The sequence below is a fragment of the Felis catus genome, chromosome E3 (assembly GCF_018350175.1).
Source record: "Felis catus isolate Fca126 chromosome E3, F.catus_Fca126_mat1.0, whole genome shotgun sequence".
NCBI classification, from domain to species: Eukaryota; Metazoa; Chordata; class Mammalia; order Carnivora; family Felidae; genus Felis; species Felis catus.
The window spans coordinates 7,268,485-7,284,744 of record NC_058383.1 but is presented as its reverse complement, the minus strand read 5'-3'; the positions used below and the strand labels follow the sequence as shown (position 1 = coordinate 7,284,744).

The window sequence follows — 16,260 nt, the reverse complement described above, 5'->3', positions numbered from 1 at the left end:
GAGCCATCGGAAGGGGTGCTGAGGGGCTGCTCCCCTTTTATTATTGACAGAGGTTTCTCTAAAGGGAGTGTAACACCCCTCCCCTGTGGGACCACTGTCCAACCTGTGCATCGTCCCTTCAAGCACCCTCAGAAGAAGAGCCCCCGCATCCGCCTGCCGATGCCTTGTCGATCATAGAGGACGTTGAACTTGTTCACAAACTGGTTCATGGTGTTGCACGTTTTGGTGATGGTGCCAAGGTAGGCCATGAGCCCCACGTCGTTACATTGCTGGGAGGAACAGAAAACTGGTTGCCCAGGGAACGGCTGAGTTCACTTCCCACGTGCAGAAGTTACATCCATCAGCCCCACCTCCCCACCCACCCTCAGTTTTATACTCACATCGTAGAAGTCTGTCTTGAACTTGTCTGTGCTGAGCACTGGAAGGCAGTGACACAGAGCATAGGCCTCCCGCAGGATCTCATGATTAAAGGGGACCTCCCCTAAAGGCACAGAAAGACTGCATTAATGTGGATGCGGTCACTTCCCCGAGAGGGAGAGGAAAAGCGGTTCACCTGTCCTACCTGCTTCAGAGGCCTTGACATATTCCAAGATGAGCTTGACCCGGCTGTGCAGCATCTTGATGGCACTGTGTTGCGCTATCAGGTGTTCAGCCACTGCAGGGAGACGGGGAGAGGCCAAGGTTGAAAAAGCACATGGCAATAGTTTCCACCCCAACTGCTGAAGGAGCTCCTCCAGCCTTCGTTACCAGTGGAGTTCTCCCCGCTGCCTGTGGCTGTCATTCGGGCTACGTGGTCTACACCGATGCGTTCAGCTTCCTCTGTGGCCAGAGTGTAGGTCAGCTCAGCAAACAGCATTGTGGCCTGTGGAGTGCCAAGGGACAGTGAGAAGCAGAAAAAGGCCAGGAGCGATGTCTTGAGGGTTAAAGGGTCGGGCATTACCTCTCCATTGATTATATCGATGACAGACTCAAAAACACTGACGGGAAGCTGTAAGGAAGCAATGGAGAACAGCTCTTATCGACATAAGCACACCCGAGCTGCCACTATATGCCAAAAGCCAGGCCGAGCTCTTCCACAGATGTTCTCATCTAATCTTCCCGAGGACCCAATGATGTAGGGATTATCCTCATCTTCCACGTGAGGCAAAAAAACAGTTGCGGTTAAAAGACTAACCCAAAGTCACACAGCCGGTAAGCGGGAGAGTTCACCCCAAGTGAAGACTTAACCCAACAGATGTACAGAGAACAGGGGAGGAGGATAAAAAAATAGGCACAGTGATCGACAAGCACGAGCTCGGGATCAGTATTACTTACATCTGTGTGTTTGGTCATAGGGTTCAACTTAAGAAAGAGAGGGCTCTCGATTATCTCGCACACCTGGAAGAGGGGGCAGTGGACACACGTGTTAAACGCCCATCTCTTCCCCTCACCCTCGTGCTCTCCCCAGCACGCGCGCGTGAGCATGTTACCTGCTTATGGACGTGGATGTCAGAGGGGTCAGGCGGCCCCCCGGTGGTATACCAACCCAGAAACTCCAGCTCCTTGAACACCTGTTTGACTGGGAAGAGCCAGGGCACAGTGTATTTCTTTAAACCACCCTTCTAATTGGAAGCTCCTGGTATATTCTTCATCAGCTTCTCCCCTCCCTGCTCAAATCCTGGCTCAATTCGCAAGAAAATTCACAATTAACCCCTTCTATCTTCTCTCATCCTTTACTTTGGGGGAATACCTAAATGTGTTCTTCTTCTGAGATCTTTTCAGCTACTCTCCTTACTCCCCCCTCCCCCCCCCTTCTTCCCAACGCATTCTATCTTCCCCACTCGCCTGCGTTTCTTACTCCCACTGCTCTCCCCCAGGTCTATTCCCCTCTCACACTGCTCCTCCTTGGTGTAGTAATACTCCTTGTCAATGATAATCTTCTCTTCCACGGTGTGGGACAGCAGCTCAAAGGAGTTCATCACCTCGATATTTCGGCCCTCCTGTTTCCCGATCAGAGCCCCAATCACTGGGGGAGGGAACGACACGTAAGAGGTGAGGGTTAGGAATCCGTCCCTAATCATTACAGCCCAAGGGTCGAGGTCAGTGTAAACCAGATGCTGGGGACACGGTGACTTGAGGGAGGGGGAACCGGCCCCAGCAAAGGAAGGGGCAAAGACCCCTATTTGGGGGGAGGTGACCAAGGAAAGGAGGTCGGAGAATTACGTCCAAGACGCACCCTGCATAGGCCGCCCCTCCTGGGAGCGCATACGAATCCAATGGTCTGAAATGTTGAGAATGACGAGGGGATGAAGAGCGACTGAGACGCTCCCCGTCACGCCGGAGGCCATCACGCTGGGGACTACTGAGGGTGGAGGAAAAGGAGAGCAAATGAGAGTCCGGGCCGCACGTTCTGCCTCAGAGCTGGGAGCGGGAGACGGCAGAGCCGGAGCCATACATCCCTCCCGCAGGTTAGCAGCCCAGGGATAGGTATCGCCGTCCCGCCCCCTGACTCCTCCATGGAGTACGGGGGGCGGGGGGCTTGTCGCTCCCCGAGAGGCGTCACCAGAGGCCGCCCCCGCGAGGCCCGTTACCTGCTGCATCCACCTCCATCCCGCTGCTCCCTCCAGTCCCGTTCGCCGCCGCCGCCATTTTCCCCGCGCCCGCCCGCCTCGGCCCCGCCCCCTCCCTCCCGGCTTCCGTAGGCCAGCGGCGCATGCTCAGTGGGCGCAGGGCCTCGACGGGCGGGGCGGGACTGGCGGCCCTCGGGGCCGGAAAACCCGAGCCCACGGGACTTTCAATGACCCTGGTCTGGCCTCTCCCGTGCAGCTGCGGCTGAGTTTTGAGCAAATTACCTAACCCTGTCCCCTTCCAACCTGACCTTCCTCGTCAGTAAAATTGGGATAAAACGTCCTAGTTCCTAAGGCTGTTGCAGAATGAATGAAAAATCATGTTACTGCCCTCAGAGTAAAATCCAAGCCCCTAACCACTGCATGCAAGGCCCTGCATGATCCGGTCCCTGCCTTCCAGACGGCACTGTCCTCTACTTTGCCACTTGGGCCCCGTGCTTCAGCCACATTGGCTCTCACGTCAGTTCCCTTCACTCGCCCACACATTCCCACATAAGGACCTCTGTCGCGTTCCTCACTGTAACCTCTGTGACCAACATAGTGCCTGACACAGGCACCTAAATAGTTTTTCCAGTGAATGAATAATTTGAGGTGGAGCCTGTTTGCGAGTGGCTTCATCTGTATGTCCAATCTTTTCTCCTTCCACATACCATATTACCTACCATGCTAGGAACATTCCCAGCATTTTTTAAAAGTTTTATGTGTTCAAGTAATCTCTACACCCAACACGGGGCTCGAACTCACAAGACCCTGAGATCAAGAGTCCTGCGCTCTTCGGAATGAGGCAACCAGGTGCCCCCATTCCCGGCATTTTCTAACCCTTCCCAACAGCCTTTCAAAACTCACCTCTGGCAAACCTAGCCGTTTCCAGGCCTGTCCCCACTCCTCCACTCAAGCAAGGTGTGTACACTGCATTTACCCCTCTTGCTGCCCCACAATCTGTCTGGCTGGCTCTCTGGGGTAAGTGTCTGTATCACACCCAAAGTGTAAGCTCTCAGAAAGCAGGTGGAGACCACTGTCTTGACCCTGCAGAGCCCACTCCAGTGCCCATGACCAGTGGTACCAGGAAATGTGTTCTGGTTTATCACCTTCCTCATCTTCAAGTCCAGGGTTTTAGCAGCATCTTAAATCCTTCTTTGTCTCTGTGTTTCCACTGTCACATTGCCTTCTGTAGTCAAATCCCTCCCTGCTTCCCTCTTATAAAGACACCTGGGATTACACGTAGTGCCCACTGGGATAACCCAGGATACTCTCCCCATCTGAAGATCCTTAACTTAATCCTAAAGCCATGATAATCTCTCTGCTGAAGATCCTTAACTTAATCAGATCTTCAAAATCTCTTTTTCCCTGTAAAGTAACATTCACAGGTTCCAAGCATTAGGACCTGGCTGTCTTTGGGGACTATTGTTCAGCCTGCCACAGCACATGTGGGCCACTGTGGGGGAACTGGAGAGCAATGCCCTCAGTTGAATGGTCATTGTCTTTGTGATCTAGAATTATGTCAGTCCATGAAGAGAATCCTGGTGGCTGAACCAGAATTAAGTTGGAATTCCCTAGGCTCCCTTTTGGCTGGGCTGTATCCAAAGGGTCTACCAACCAGGATGGCCTGGGGTAGCCATGGGAGGCCGGGGGAAGAACTGTCATACTCAGGAATGGTCAGGGCAGAATCTTTAATTTTTAAAACAAGTCTACAAAGCTCCCTTTCATCCTGATCATTACCCAAGAGATGGTGGCCAACCAAGAGGAGATGAACACTTTCAGGCAGCAGCCACATTTAGCGACCATGACACCTTACTAGGGTCTGTAGCGACCATGACACCTTACTCGGGAGGAGGTGAGGGAGGTAGGGATAATTTGGAGGAGGCCATTGCAGCCCTTGGCACTCAGATGCTGTGGATGGTAGGGAGTGTGGAATGTCCATCCAACACCTTGACTGTTGGCCCATTGTTGGTTAGATCTGGGGACAAAAGGTGCACCAAATGTCAGACTGTAGATGGTCTACAAAGCCTAAAACATGACACAGCTTAGTTTCAAGGGCCATAACGATGTGGTCTAAGTTCCATCAGAATGGACCAGGGACACTGGCACCAAGAAAGCCCCTAAAAAGTGTTGAAAGTTTGGTGGAGACGATTTAGGAGGAGTGGGAGGGAGCTTCTAGGCAGTGTAGGCTTGATCAGCATTTTATATTTTCTTTCTTTCTTTCTTTCTTTCTTTCTTTCTTTCTTTCTTTCTTCCTTTTTGTATTCTTTCTTTCTTTCTTTCTTTCTTTCTTTATTTATTTATTTATTTTAGAGAGAGAGAGTACACAAGGAGGGGAGAGGGGAAGAGGGAGAGAGAGAGAATCCCAAGCAAGCTCCACACTCAGCACGGAGCCGGACGCAGGGCTCAATCCCACGACCCTGGGATCATGACCTGAGCCGAAACCAAGAATAAGATGCTCAACTGACAGCCATGCAGATGCTCCTTGATCAGCATCTTAAAAGTGCCAGCCTTTGAGACCAGGTCCCAACCTTGGGCACGCACATGAGTGACTCAGCTGTCAGAGCCAAGGTGTGTTTCCAAAGTGCATTGCCCCAAAGGGCATGCCTTTAATTGTCTCTGTCATCTTCAAGTGGCAAACCAAGCAGCCAGGCCATTGACTAACAGCCCAAGTCAGTAAAAGCTCAGTGGAATGCTGGCCACATTAATGATGAGAACAGCTTTGAGTTCTCCCTGCTGAGCAGAGCCGTGACATTGGCTTTCAGTTTTGCGTCGCCGGCCCTGAAGCTGGGTAGCGTCAGCCACCCAGTGGACCCCATCAGGTTTCATCTAGGCTGGGCCATCAGTGAACGAAACCCAGGCATTTAGGGGAACTCTGAGACCTGAAGTTCCCACTGCCCCATGTCTTTTTTTCAGGTGTTTGCTTCCAAAGCAGCGGTGCCATTTCTTCATGTAAAACCTCTCGGACTCTTAAATATACCATCTCTGTCTTACTAGAGAGACATTTTAGGCTACTCCCATCTTGTTAATCATCAGCTTTGACTTGATTCACCCCAAAATGGGGGTATGAGGCTGGAGAGTTACAAAGCCTCCGGAGTCTGGAGTTCTTCGGGAGCAGGTGCGCCTGATGGCTGTGTCCCACAGGTGGCACTGTCACCCTGAGAAATGGCTTCCCTGGGAACACTGGCCCCGTTTTTTGAGTAAAGCTGGGATTTCCCTTTCTCCTTCGCTTGGCGATCTGCATGTCCCGTCACCGTCTACCTATGTCTACCTACGTCTACCTACGGCAGTCCCTGAATGGGAAAATCCCCTCTAACACTTAAGGGACTGGAAAATTGCGAGCATATGACCCACCGCTTCCTACTTACATGTTTAGGTGTAGAAGCAGCAAAGACATCAGGCCCCACACAAGATCACTGCAGCTACATTTCTCCAATTGCAAACCTTGTCCAGACCCCATCTGCTGAATTCAGGCTCGTCTTCCCCTACAGAAACAAGGACCGAGGAATCTAACACGTTCTCAGTGGCTACAACGACAACCAGCCAACCAGTGACAATCAGCAGGAGACCACACCAATCCTTCAGACTGAGAGGGCAGGGTCTGGTGGAGGCAGAACAGGTGAAACAGAACCCTCAGCCTTCTTTTTTTCCCCTGGCATCAGACTCCAAGGTCAGCAGCCACTATTCAGTACTGCCTCCGCCGTCCTGGGGAGGGGTGGTACCTCCTGGCATTCTGTGAAAAGCTCTGTCCCTGAGCTTAGTTTAGGAGAGCTGCCTTCCCTCAGAGACCTGCGGAGGATTGGGAAGCACCTTGGCTCTTGAAGTAGCTGCTGGGGCCGGTTACCAGCTTGCACAACCACACTCCAAGCATGGCTTTGGGGACAATATCTCTCCTGCAGTTGGTGTTTCCTTTGGGAGAGATTCGACCATGTTCCTGCAGCCCCAGCCCTACAGGACACCTGGCCCGGAAACTGTCCCATCTCTATGCTTCAGGGCCATCTACACCCTGGGTGTAGGGGGTAAAACAGAGCTTTAACCCATCTGGCTGGATGCTGCCTTCGCTGAGTGACACCCTGTGGGGAGGGTAGCTGGCCTGTAAGAGCTGGGTCCTGAGGGCAAGGCGCTGTGCTTGTCCCAAGGCCAGCCCGGGAGCAAGAGACCTCTGCTCCAGCCTTGTGCTCAGGAACCCTCACCACGAGGCCAGTCTCTTCCCAGCACCTGGCCCCTCCTGTCCAACATCTCAGTGCAGGACCCAAGAGATGCCTCTAAACACTCAGGAAGCCTGGACACGTAGAGAGGGAGCAGGCCGAAGCTATGGGGAGGGACAGATGGGCCATCTGGACATCTCTCTGCTACAGCTCTATGGATGTGAGCATTGTGACTGGGGACCTGGATCCCAAACTGAATGAGGGTGATACTCGAGCTAGTTTTTAGTTGTTATTGGAAATGGATACATGATTCCATAGTTCTCTGTCACCTTTAAACCAAGTGCCCTGAGACTACACAGGGATGGTCTCTGCAAGTCGTGGAATAAGAGGGAGGCATCTTTTTTTTTTTTAATTTTTTAATCTTTATTTATTTTTGATTTGGTGGGGGGTGGGGGAGGGAGAGAGAGAGACAGCACAAGCCAACTCATGAACCATGAAATCATGACCTGATCTGAAGTTGGATGCTTAACTGACTGAGCCACCCAGGCACTCCAGAGGGAGGCCTCTTAAATCCTTACCTTCTGGTCGGAACTGCTGTGCTGATTCATTTGGATCATCGCTCTACCATGTACATGCCCATGGCAACAGCTGCTCTGGGGAGTCACGGTGTTAAGTGCTTCCTGCCAGTGGTCAGAGGTTCCTGGTCCAGGAGAGTGGTTAGTGCTATAATCCAAACTTTCATAAATGCTTATCACTTAGCCTCTCCAGACTAAGTCCAGTGAAAAGTGGGGAAGGGAGGGTGATACGCGGCACAGAGAGATCGCAGAATCCAAAGGCAGGATCCAAGTCAGCATCGGGGCTCATGGGACTGCAAGAGACACGGCTGCTGTCTATGGAAACTGGCCCCACTTTCTCCTGTGTGTCCAAACACGAGCCCCCTCTGCTCACTCATGAGCACCCACACAGGACCACAGGATCCTCTGGAGGCACCGTCAGGGGCTCAGCCACATCTCGTCTGTAAGGGGGCTTCACTAAGGCTGGAGGGACAGAGGAGATAGACTCATATCCAGGAGCGGTTCTCGGCGATGGCCACAGGCCAGGGGGGCCTCAGCTGGGATACGGGGGGCTGGGTGGGGGCGGCTGGCAGGTGAGGTCATCTCACTTGACAGATAGTATTTTCAGCTGTGGCAAAAATTCATGTGGGTTTTGTGCAAATGAAGTTATTCACTTTTGGAGAAACAGCCACAGCCCCTGTGCCGGCATGCCCTGTGAGCGTCTGTGCGTAAGGATGCGGCCAGGCTGGAGCCCAGAGCCTCGCTGCTGCTTTTCGGTGGACGGAGCGGCCCACCTACTCCCACAGGTCACCTCCCAGTGGCCGCCCCTGGCTGTGGCCCTTCCACGTCTCCGCTGCTGCTGCTGCTGCTGCTGCTGCTGCTGCTTACCCCCCAGGCGTGCCGTCCAGTCTTGGCTGGTTCCTGCAAGCCGCTTCTCAGGGACTAGGTGTAAGCTTCTTCCTCCACAACTGCAGGTAAGGAGATGGTGGGGATGTGCAGACCTTCTGAGTTAGGTGAGAGGTCAGGAAGTTGAGATAAGTCAGACCAGAGAGCCTTGATTTTCGGTGAGGCAGGAGGCCCGACGACGGTGAAGGTCAGGGTTGCAGAGGACAGGCTTCCCATTAGGGGCCCGGCCTGGGCGCCTGGCATGGGGTGTGGTGAGCAGAGCCGCTCTTGGCACCCGAGGGCCTAGTGGCGTCATGGTTGTAGGGGAGAGGAGGCAGCAATGGGAGGAGGAGGTTGCTATGGAGATCTCGTGGCGGTAGAAGCAAGAGCACCTGGCAAGCGATTAAATGCCCAGGACGAGGGCCACGGAGGATCAGAAGAGAGAATAAGTTGCCTCTCAGTGCACGGGATGGGCTCAGTCTCCTAGTTCCTGCAACTCCCGAACTGCTCACTTTTGTTTTCCAGACTGTAACTCCTAGGGTGGAGGCTCATGGACCAATTTCTCTTTGTAACTCCATGGAACCTTAATCAATTAGAAAGTTAACGATGCTTTCTTTACAGATTACACTCCTCTGGCCACTTCCAGGACTAAATGGAGAGTGAACACCTTATCCTCTCTCAGTCCATCCTCCCGGACAACGAGCTGAGCTGTGTGTGTGTGTGTGGTATTGGGACGTATGTGTGCGTGTGCGTGTGTGTACATGTGTGATCGTGGTTGTGATGGTTTGGGTGGAGAAAGTGCCTACACGATGTGGAATTGCCCACAGATGACCAGCTGGCTGCGGGTTACAGGAATGGGCTGGAGGCCAGCTCCTGAGACAGGGATTTTGTGACCTGCAGCCGACATGGAGCACTGCTGAAAGTGACTGACTCAGGAGGCCTGTCCAACCCAGCCTGGTAACAAGCCCACTTGTTTTCAATAATATGGGCCCAGAGGGGGCAGTCATGGGTGGCTCTGTGAGAGACATGGCTCCCTGTGCAAGGCAGGCAGGGGCATCTGGACAGTCGCCTTTGGCCAGCGCTGCATAGAGCCAGTGGCCTGAGTGTCGTCTGGGCTGGGCTCACCACCCAGCTGCACTACCTGGTTCCTGATACAGCCCAGAGTGGCTGGCGATGAGGATGGGGTGCTGGGCACAGGGGAGGCCCAGGTGGGATGGACCGCAGGGTGAAATGCAGCAACATGCAACTGATTGAACACACTTCTAATAAATTGGGGAAAACTGCAGAAACCAAAGTCCAGTTTTTAGATTAAATAATGACTTTTCCCAATTTAAAAATAGGAGAATTGAGTCAAACAATATTTCCTTTAAAGTTTTTTGAGGAATGTCAATCAATATTATATGACAATATATCACACATGGGTTGATCCAAGGACAGGTCTCATCTTTTTTTTTTTTTAATTAAAAATTTTTAATGTTTATTTACTTTTTTCTTCTTTTTTTTTTTTTTTTTTTTTTTTTTTTTTTTTTTTTTTTGAGAGAGAGAGGGCAGAGTGCAAGCCCGGGAGGGAGGGGCAGAGAGAGAGGGAGACACAGAATCTGAAGCAGGCTCCAGGCTCTGAGCTGTCAGCACAGAGCCCCATGTGGGGCTCGAACCCATGAGCTGTGAGATCATGACCTGAGCTGAAGTCAGATGCTTAACTGACTGAGCCACCCAGGCGCCCCTCTCATCTTTTATTTGGAGTCCATTTCAGTGGTGGTTGAGTGGCCCATGGCACCACAGTTTGTGTCGTGGCCAGGCCGGCATGTGCAAAAAGAGCCTCATCTGAGAATGGGGCCTCTAAGAACAGAACTCAGGCCTTGTTCTCCAGAAAACAATTCACCGGAAATTAACCAAATTTTCTGCAAAAGTTAGTGGATTAACTTGATTTGTTTGAAGAAGCATTTACAAATGTCAAGTATAAGAATCCAGCAAAAGATATTAAAGTATAAAATGCCGACTCCAGAGCCTCATTTTGCACAGCAAACGGCTGCCTGTGATGTAAACTTTTCTCCCTCACGTTCCAGCAGCACTGTCTGCCTGCCAACCAGAATGTTAACCGCAGGCATATCATCCATCTTTACTGGACTCCTTTCCCAGTAAAGAATTTATAATACCTATTCTGAAATGGGGGGGGGGGGAGTTCTTTTTAAGTCTTTGATTTCTGCTATTAGGGTGAAAGTATAGACATGTGAGGAAGATCTGGTTGCCACAGACCTTTGTCCCAGCTGACCTCCCTCCATTCCCCTTACCTTACCTTAATTACGGGGATTTTCCTCCTGAGCCATTTTCTTCTGTGAATATCTTCCTGGTTAATGTGATATAGCAGTGACACCTCAGTCAGATTAAGCAGAAGAGCTTTGGGTTCTGTTTCCCCATAGTTAGAAATAAAAGGCTGATCTCATCTCAAATTCCTTAACTTAATTAGACCCTTTTCCCAAATAAAATAACATTTACAAGTTCCAGGGATTAGGACTTGACAAAGCCTTTGGGTGGCCATTATGCAACCTACTACAGTAGTATGTCTTGAATAATGGCAAGATCATTCATTCATTCATTCATTCATTTATTCAAAGTAGGCCTCATGCCCAGCATGGAGCCCAACATGGGTCCTGAACTCACGACCTTGAGATCAAGACCTGAGCTAAGATCAAGAGTCAGACTCTCAACCTACTGAGCCACCCAGGCGCCCCAATGGCACGATCACATTTCATTGGAAGTAGGAGACGAAGTTTATTCTGCAAGTCTTTTCCTTCATCTATCAAATTGGGCCCATCTCCACTAATCCAAATGTGTTACTGCTTCCGATGTGTTGACAGCATCCCTCTGTCACCGAGAGACCACAGGTAGTGACAAAACATGGGTTCCGGGCCGGTTGCTGGGGCAGGAATGTGGCAGCAGGGGTAAGGCAGACAGTGACTGGAAGTGAAGTATCTTCAGAAGGGAGATGCAGTTAGCAGAGGATTGAAGCATTCAAAACACGGACGTGAAATTGATGAGTTTCTGACGCATTCTGAGTTTCTGAGAGCATTCGACGCTCTCCTCTGTCTCCTCTTGGCGCTGCCAGAGACCCACACCGACCAATGTCAGGGGAATATATTTAGCATGTGCTTTCGTTTTTTTTGGTTTTTATCTATTTATTTTGAGAGTGAGAGCGAGAGAGAGCACGCAGGGGGAAGAGGCAGAGAGAGAGAGAGAGAGAGACAGAGAGAGAGAGAGAGAGAGAGAATCCCAAGCAGCCTCTGAGCTGTCAGCTCTGAACCCGATGCAGGGCTCGATCTCATGAACTGTAAGATCATGACCTGAGCCAAAACTAAGAGTAAGACACTTAACTGAATGAGCCACCCAGGTGCCCCTAGCATTGTGCTTTTTGATTACAGTAGCTACTGTTTACTGAATAAACATGGTAACTTAGTATGTCATGTACAGTGCTTAAGGCTTTTACATACATTCTATACTCAGAAGAATCTGTGACTTAGGAGGTAGTTTATATTGCTATTTTACACATGAGGAAACAGACTCAGCACTCCAACCAATTCAGTGGTGCAGCTAGAATTCTCACTGAGGCTCTGTCTGCCTCTAATGCCTAAGCTGCCTGCGCATTTATCTCAGAGTGATGTAAATCACTCCAGACTTTTAATAGAATGTTTCTTTCCTTTACCACAGAGATTAATGTCATTTTCCTTTTTTTCTATTTATCATCTTAGACCAAAAATTGACAACCAAAAATAACCTGAGTACTCCAGGAGGGGGTGGTCGTAAAGCAGCAGATATAAATGGAAGATTTGATGAATATTCTAAATCTATGAGCTATTTAGAAATAGCAGCAAAATTCCACGAAAGAAAGAAAAGTATCTCCTTCCCCCAGGTCGTGTTCTAGCAGAACAACAGTTATCCCCAGAAAACCCCCCATTGGAGAAAAAGCCTTCAATCATAAGAAAGCTGATAGAGATGTCAACATCCCATAAGAAGAAAGATCTCTGGGGCATCTGGTTGACTCAGTCAGTAGAGCATGCAGCTCTCGATCACGAAGTTGTGAGTTCAACCCTCAGGTTGGGCACGGAGCCTACTTAAATTTAAAAAAAAATTAATACTAAATATTAAATATTAAATAATATTAAAATATTGTAAGAAATGTATTGGGCGGGGGATGCCTGGATGGCACAGTCAGTTAAGCATCCAACTTCAGCTCAGGTCATGATCTCACGGTTCGTGAATTCAAGCCCTGTGTTGGGCTCCATGTTGCTGACCACTTGGAGCCCACTTCAGATTCTGTGTTTCCCTCTCTCTTTGCCTCTCCCCTGCTCCTGCTCTGTCTCTCTCTCAAATAAACATTAAAAAAAAATTTTTTAAAGAAATGTATTGGGTTGTTCAGCCACCAGTAAGCATCAGAAAATCCCCCAACTAAAGAAATCCTATTATGTAGTGATTGTAGGAAAACCTAGGTCAGAAGCCCCACCTTCTAGCGTCTGAGAAAACATGCTGGAGAGAGCAGCCCTTCAGCGTGTGATGAATATGGGAAAGCGCTCACTGGGCGCTCCACCCTTACTCAGCGTTGGAAAATCCATCATGGGGAGAAGCCGTTTAAGTGCAGTGACCGTAGAAAACCCTTGAGGCAGAACGCGCCTCATTGGCCATCAGAAAATTCGTTCTAGAGAGAAATAAATGCGAGTGTGGAAGAGCCTTTAGGAATTGCTCATGGCTTTTTCAAGTCAGATATTCCACACTGGAGAGAAACCTCATCAATGCAACAACTGTGGGGAAACCTATCAGAAAACCAAGTCTGACCACACACAGGGGGCGCACGCTGGGCAGAAAGCTCACACGTGCCTTCGTTGTGGGGAAACTTACTGTCAGCAATCAAACCTTCTCATACAACCCAGAATCCACACTGGAGAGAAACCTTATAAATGCAGTGGTTGTGGAGTTCAAACCTTATCACACACCAAACCATTCACAGCAGAGAGAGGCCCTATGTGTCTGATTGGTGGGAGAAAACCTTCTGTTTGAGTAGGGATCCCACCAAACATCAGGGTGCTCACACTGCAGAGAAGCCTTATAAAAGCAGTGAGACAAGCTTCTGTCAAAAGTCCAATCTTCCCACCCATCAGTGTGTCCACACAGGAGAGGGACCTTATAATTGTGCCAGGTGTGACAAAGCATTATGCCTTGACAGGGGGGTCTCAGCAGACCAGGGGGACCATGCTGCAGAGAAACCTCACATATGCATACATATGAGACAGCTTTCAGCCAGAGCTTGAGTCTTATCATCAGTATCCACACGAGAGAGAGGCCCTTTACACAGGGAGTCAGTGCCAGAGAAACTTCTGTCTTAAGATGGACCTCACCAAGCACCTGAGAGCTCACCTAAAGGGAATGCCTGAGGTGGTCTTCACAAGCAGAGTTAGGATTTCATCTCACATACAGTAAATCTGTTGTACGAGGTTATGATCATGTAGGACCTCCACACTAGTGGGGGGCCCTGCAATTGTCATGAAATGCCCAAACTCATACTTCAGGAAAACCTTGTGAGTTTGCCGTATTGAAAAGACTCTAACATCGTGAATGTACTTAATGGCATTTAATTGTACACACAAAAGTGGTAAAATTTATGTTAAATATATATATATATATATATATATATATATATATATATATATATATATATATATATAGGTTTATTTATTTACTTTTGACAGAGGGAGCTAGCACAGTCAGGGGAGGGGCAGAGAGAGAGAGAAAGAGAATCCCAAGCAGGCTCCACACTGTCAGTGCAGGGCCTAATGAGGGGCTTGAACCCACAAACTGTGAGATCATGACCTGAGCTGAAATCAAGAGTCAGAAAGAGTCAGAGGCTTAACCAACTGAACCACCCAGGTGCCCCTATGTTAAATATCTTTTACCACAATTTAAAAAAAAATTTTTTTTTAATGTTTATTTATTTTTGAGACAGAGAGAGACAGAGCATGAACGGGGGAGGGTCAGAGAGAGGGAGACACAGAATCGGAAACAGGCTCCAGGTTCTGAGCTGTCCACACAGAGCCCAACGCGGGGCTCGAACCCATGAAATGTGAGATCGTGACCTGAGCCTAAGTCGGACGCTTAACCGACTGAGCCACCCACGCGCCCCTACCACAATTTTTTTAAATTGCCAAAAAAAGTGGGGCACCTGCGTGGCTCAGTCAGTTAAGTGTCTGACCTCAGCTCAGGTCACGATCTCACAGTTCGAGAGTTTGAGCCCCGCATTGGGCTCTGTGCTGACAGCTCAGAGCCTGGACCCTGCTTTGGATTCTGTGTCTCCCTCTCTCTGTCCTTCCCCTGTTCTCACTCTCTGTCTCCCTCAAAAATAAATAAATATTTAAAAAATTTAACAAAAAAGGAAAAATTGCCAAAGAAGTTTAGTGTGCTTGGTGTATGCAATATATCCCATTTTTTACCAAAAAAAAAAAAAAAAAAAAAAGACTAATGGGGTGCCTGGATGGCTCAGTCAGTAGAGTATGCAACTTTTGATCTCAGGATCGTGAGTTCAAGCCCTACATTGGACATGGAGACTACTTAAAAAAAAAAAAAAAAAAAAGGCTACCAGACTTTTGACTCATATTCTACAACTGTGGAGTCTACCTTTTAAGGAAATTTAGAGTATGTTAGAGACAGTAGATGTTTTATGGTAGCTCAAAAGTATATCAAAACTCAAAATTCCCGGAGCACCTAGGTGGCTCAGTTGTTAAGCGTCTGACTTCGGCTCAGGTCATGATCTCACGGTTCCTGAGTTTGAGTCCCACATCGGGCTCTGTGCTGACAGCTCAGAGCCTGGAGCCTGCTTCAGATTCTGTGTCTCCTTCTCTTTCTGCCCCTCCCTCTCTTGCGCTCGTCTCCCTCTCAAAAATAAACATTAAAAAATAAAAATAAAATTACTTAAAAAGAAACAAACTCAGAATTCGTCTCACAACAGATGAGATCAATCTGAGTTTGTAAATGCTTTTTAAAAATTGTTTGAGGTATATCCGTTCTGTCTGGAAAGAGACACTGCAGGACTGTCTGACGTCTCCCTAAGCCATGAATTGCTCCTGGCAGATACTCCTCCCGATATGAATGATTGGTAATGGGTTCTGAGCACATACTCCAAGCAGCCTCTAGGCAAATGCTTCACCAGCATGCTGGCATTTAAGCCAGTTACTTATCAAGTACCTACTGTTCACAGAAGTGAACACTGAGGCTTAGAGAAGGTGCGTCATTTGCCAAAGGGTCACTCACAGCAAGTCAAGGGACAAAGCTAAGAACATCTGACTGTAGAACCCACTGTGTTGGCTCCATACAGATACGGACCGACTGAGCAAGTCTCAGGGGCAGTTAAGCAGACCATCACAACATCTGTTTAGGTTTGTGGCAAGATCACATACTGAAAACAGACTGAATTCAAAACAAGTACAAAATGGCTTGATAGGTAATGCCCATGACCTCAAAGATCTGATGGGATTAAAGTCTGTCTCAGTTCCAGGGCACCTGGCTGGCTTAGTCAGTAGAGCATACAACTCTTGATCTCAAGGTTGTGGGTTTGAGCCCCAGGTTGGGTGTTGAGCTTACTTAAAGAAAAAGTTTGTCTCAGTTCCACCAGGACTTGACCACATTTTGAGTTCATTATGCTAGTCACGGATTCAAAATAAATAACTAAATAAATACAGTGAGTCCCCACTGCCTTTCCAATTACAGCTAAGTAACAAGGTAACACCACATCGTTAGGACACATCAATTTCATTCCTAATCTGACTTTTCTTTGCTGCTCTCCAACAGGACTCCTTGGCCCAGAGTGAGCCCTTGTCAATGGGAGTCAGACCGTGGTCACTCTGCTGAAGCCCTCCTGTGGTTCCAGATGGCTCAGGAATCAGGTCAAACCCCCAATCACGGCTACCATTGCCATACATGGCACGCCCCCTCCATCAGTCAGAGGAAAGATACAGGCAGACTGAGAGCTTTCCTGCAATGGAGCGGCTTAGCTGATTGTGGGGGCTGGCTAGGCAGGTCTGAAATCCACAGGGCAGGCCATCGGAA

General features: G+C 49.2%; 1 protein-coding gene across 1 annotated transcript; it reads right to left on the bottom strand.

Annotated features, from left to right (window-relative positions):
- Positions 1-11: 11 nt before the first annotated feature.
- Positions 12-2,731, bottom strand: COPS6 (COP9 signalosome subunit 6). The gene is made up of 10 exons (XM_003998471.4): positions 2,571-2,731; positions 2,216-2,341; positions 1,874-2,005; positions 1,470-1,558; positions 1,315-1,377; positions 941-988; positions 748-862; positions 563-655; positions 381-481; positions 12-269 (listed from the first exon to the last, which is right to left on the bottom strand). Exons 1-10 carry the CDS (start codon positions 2,692-2,694, stop codon positions 129-131), a joined length of 1,032 nt encoding a protein of 343 aa, XP_003998520.3. The 5' UTR covers positions 2,695-2,731; the 3' UTR covers positions 12-128.
- Between the last annotated feature and the right edge of the window lie 13,529 nt (positions 2,732-16,260).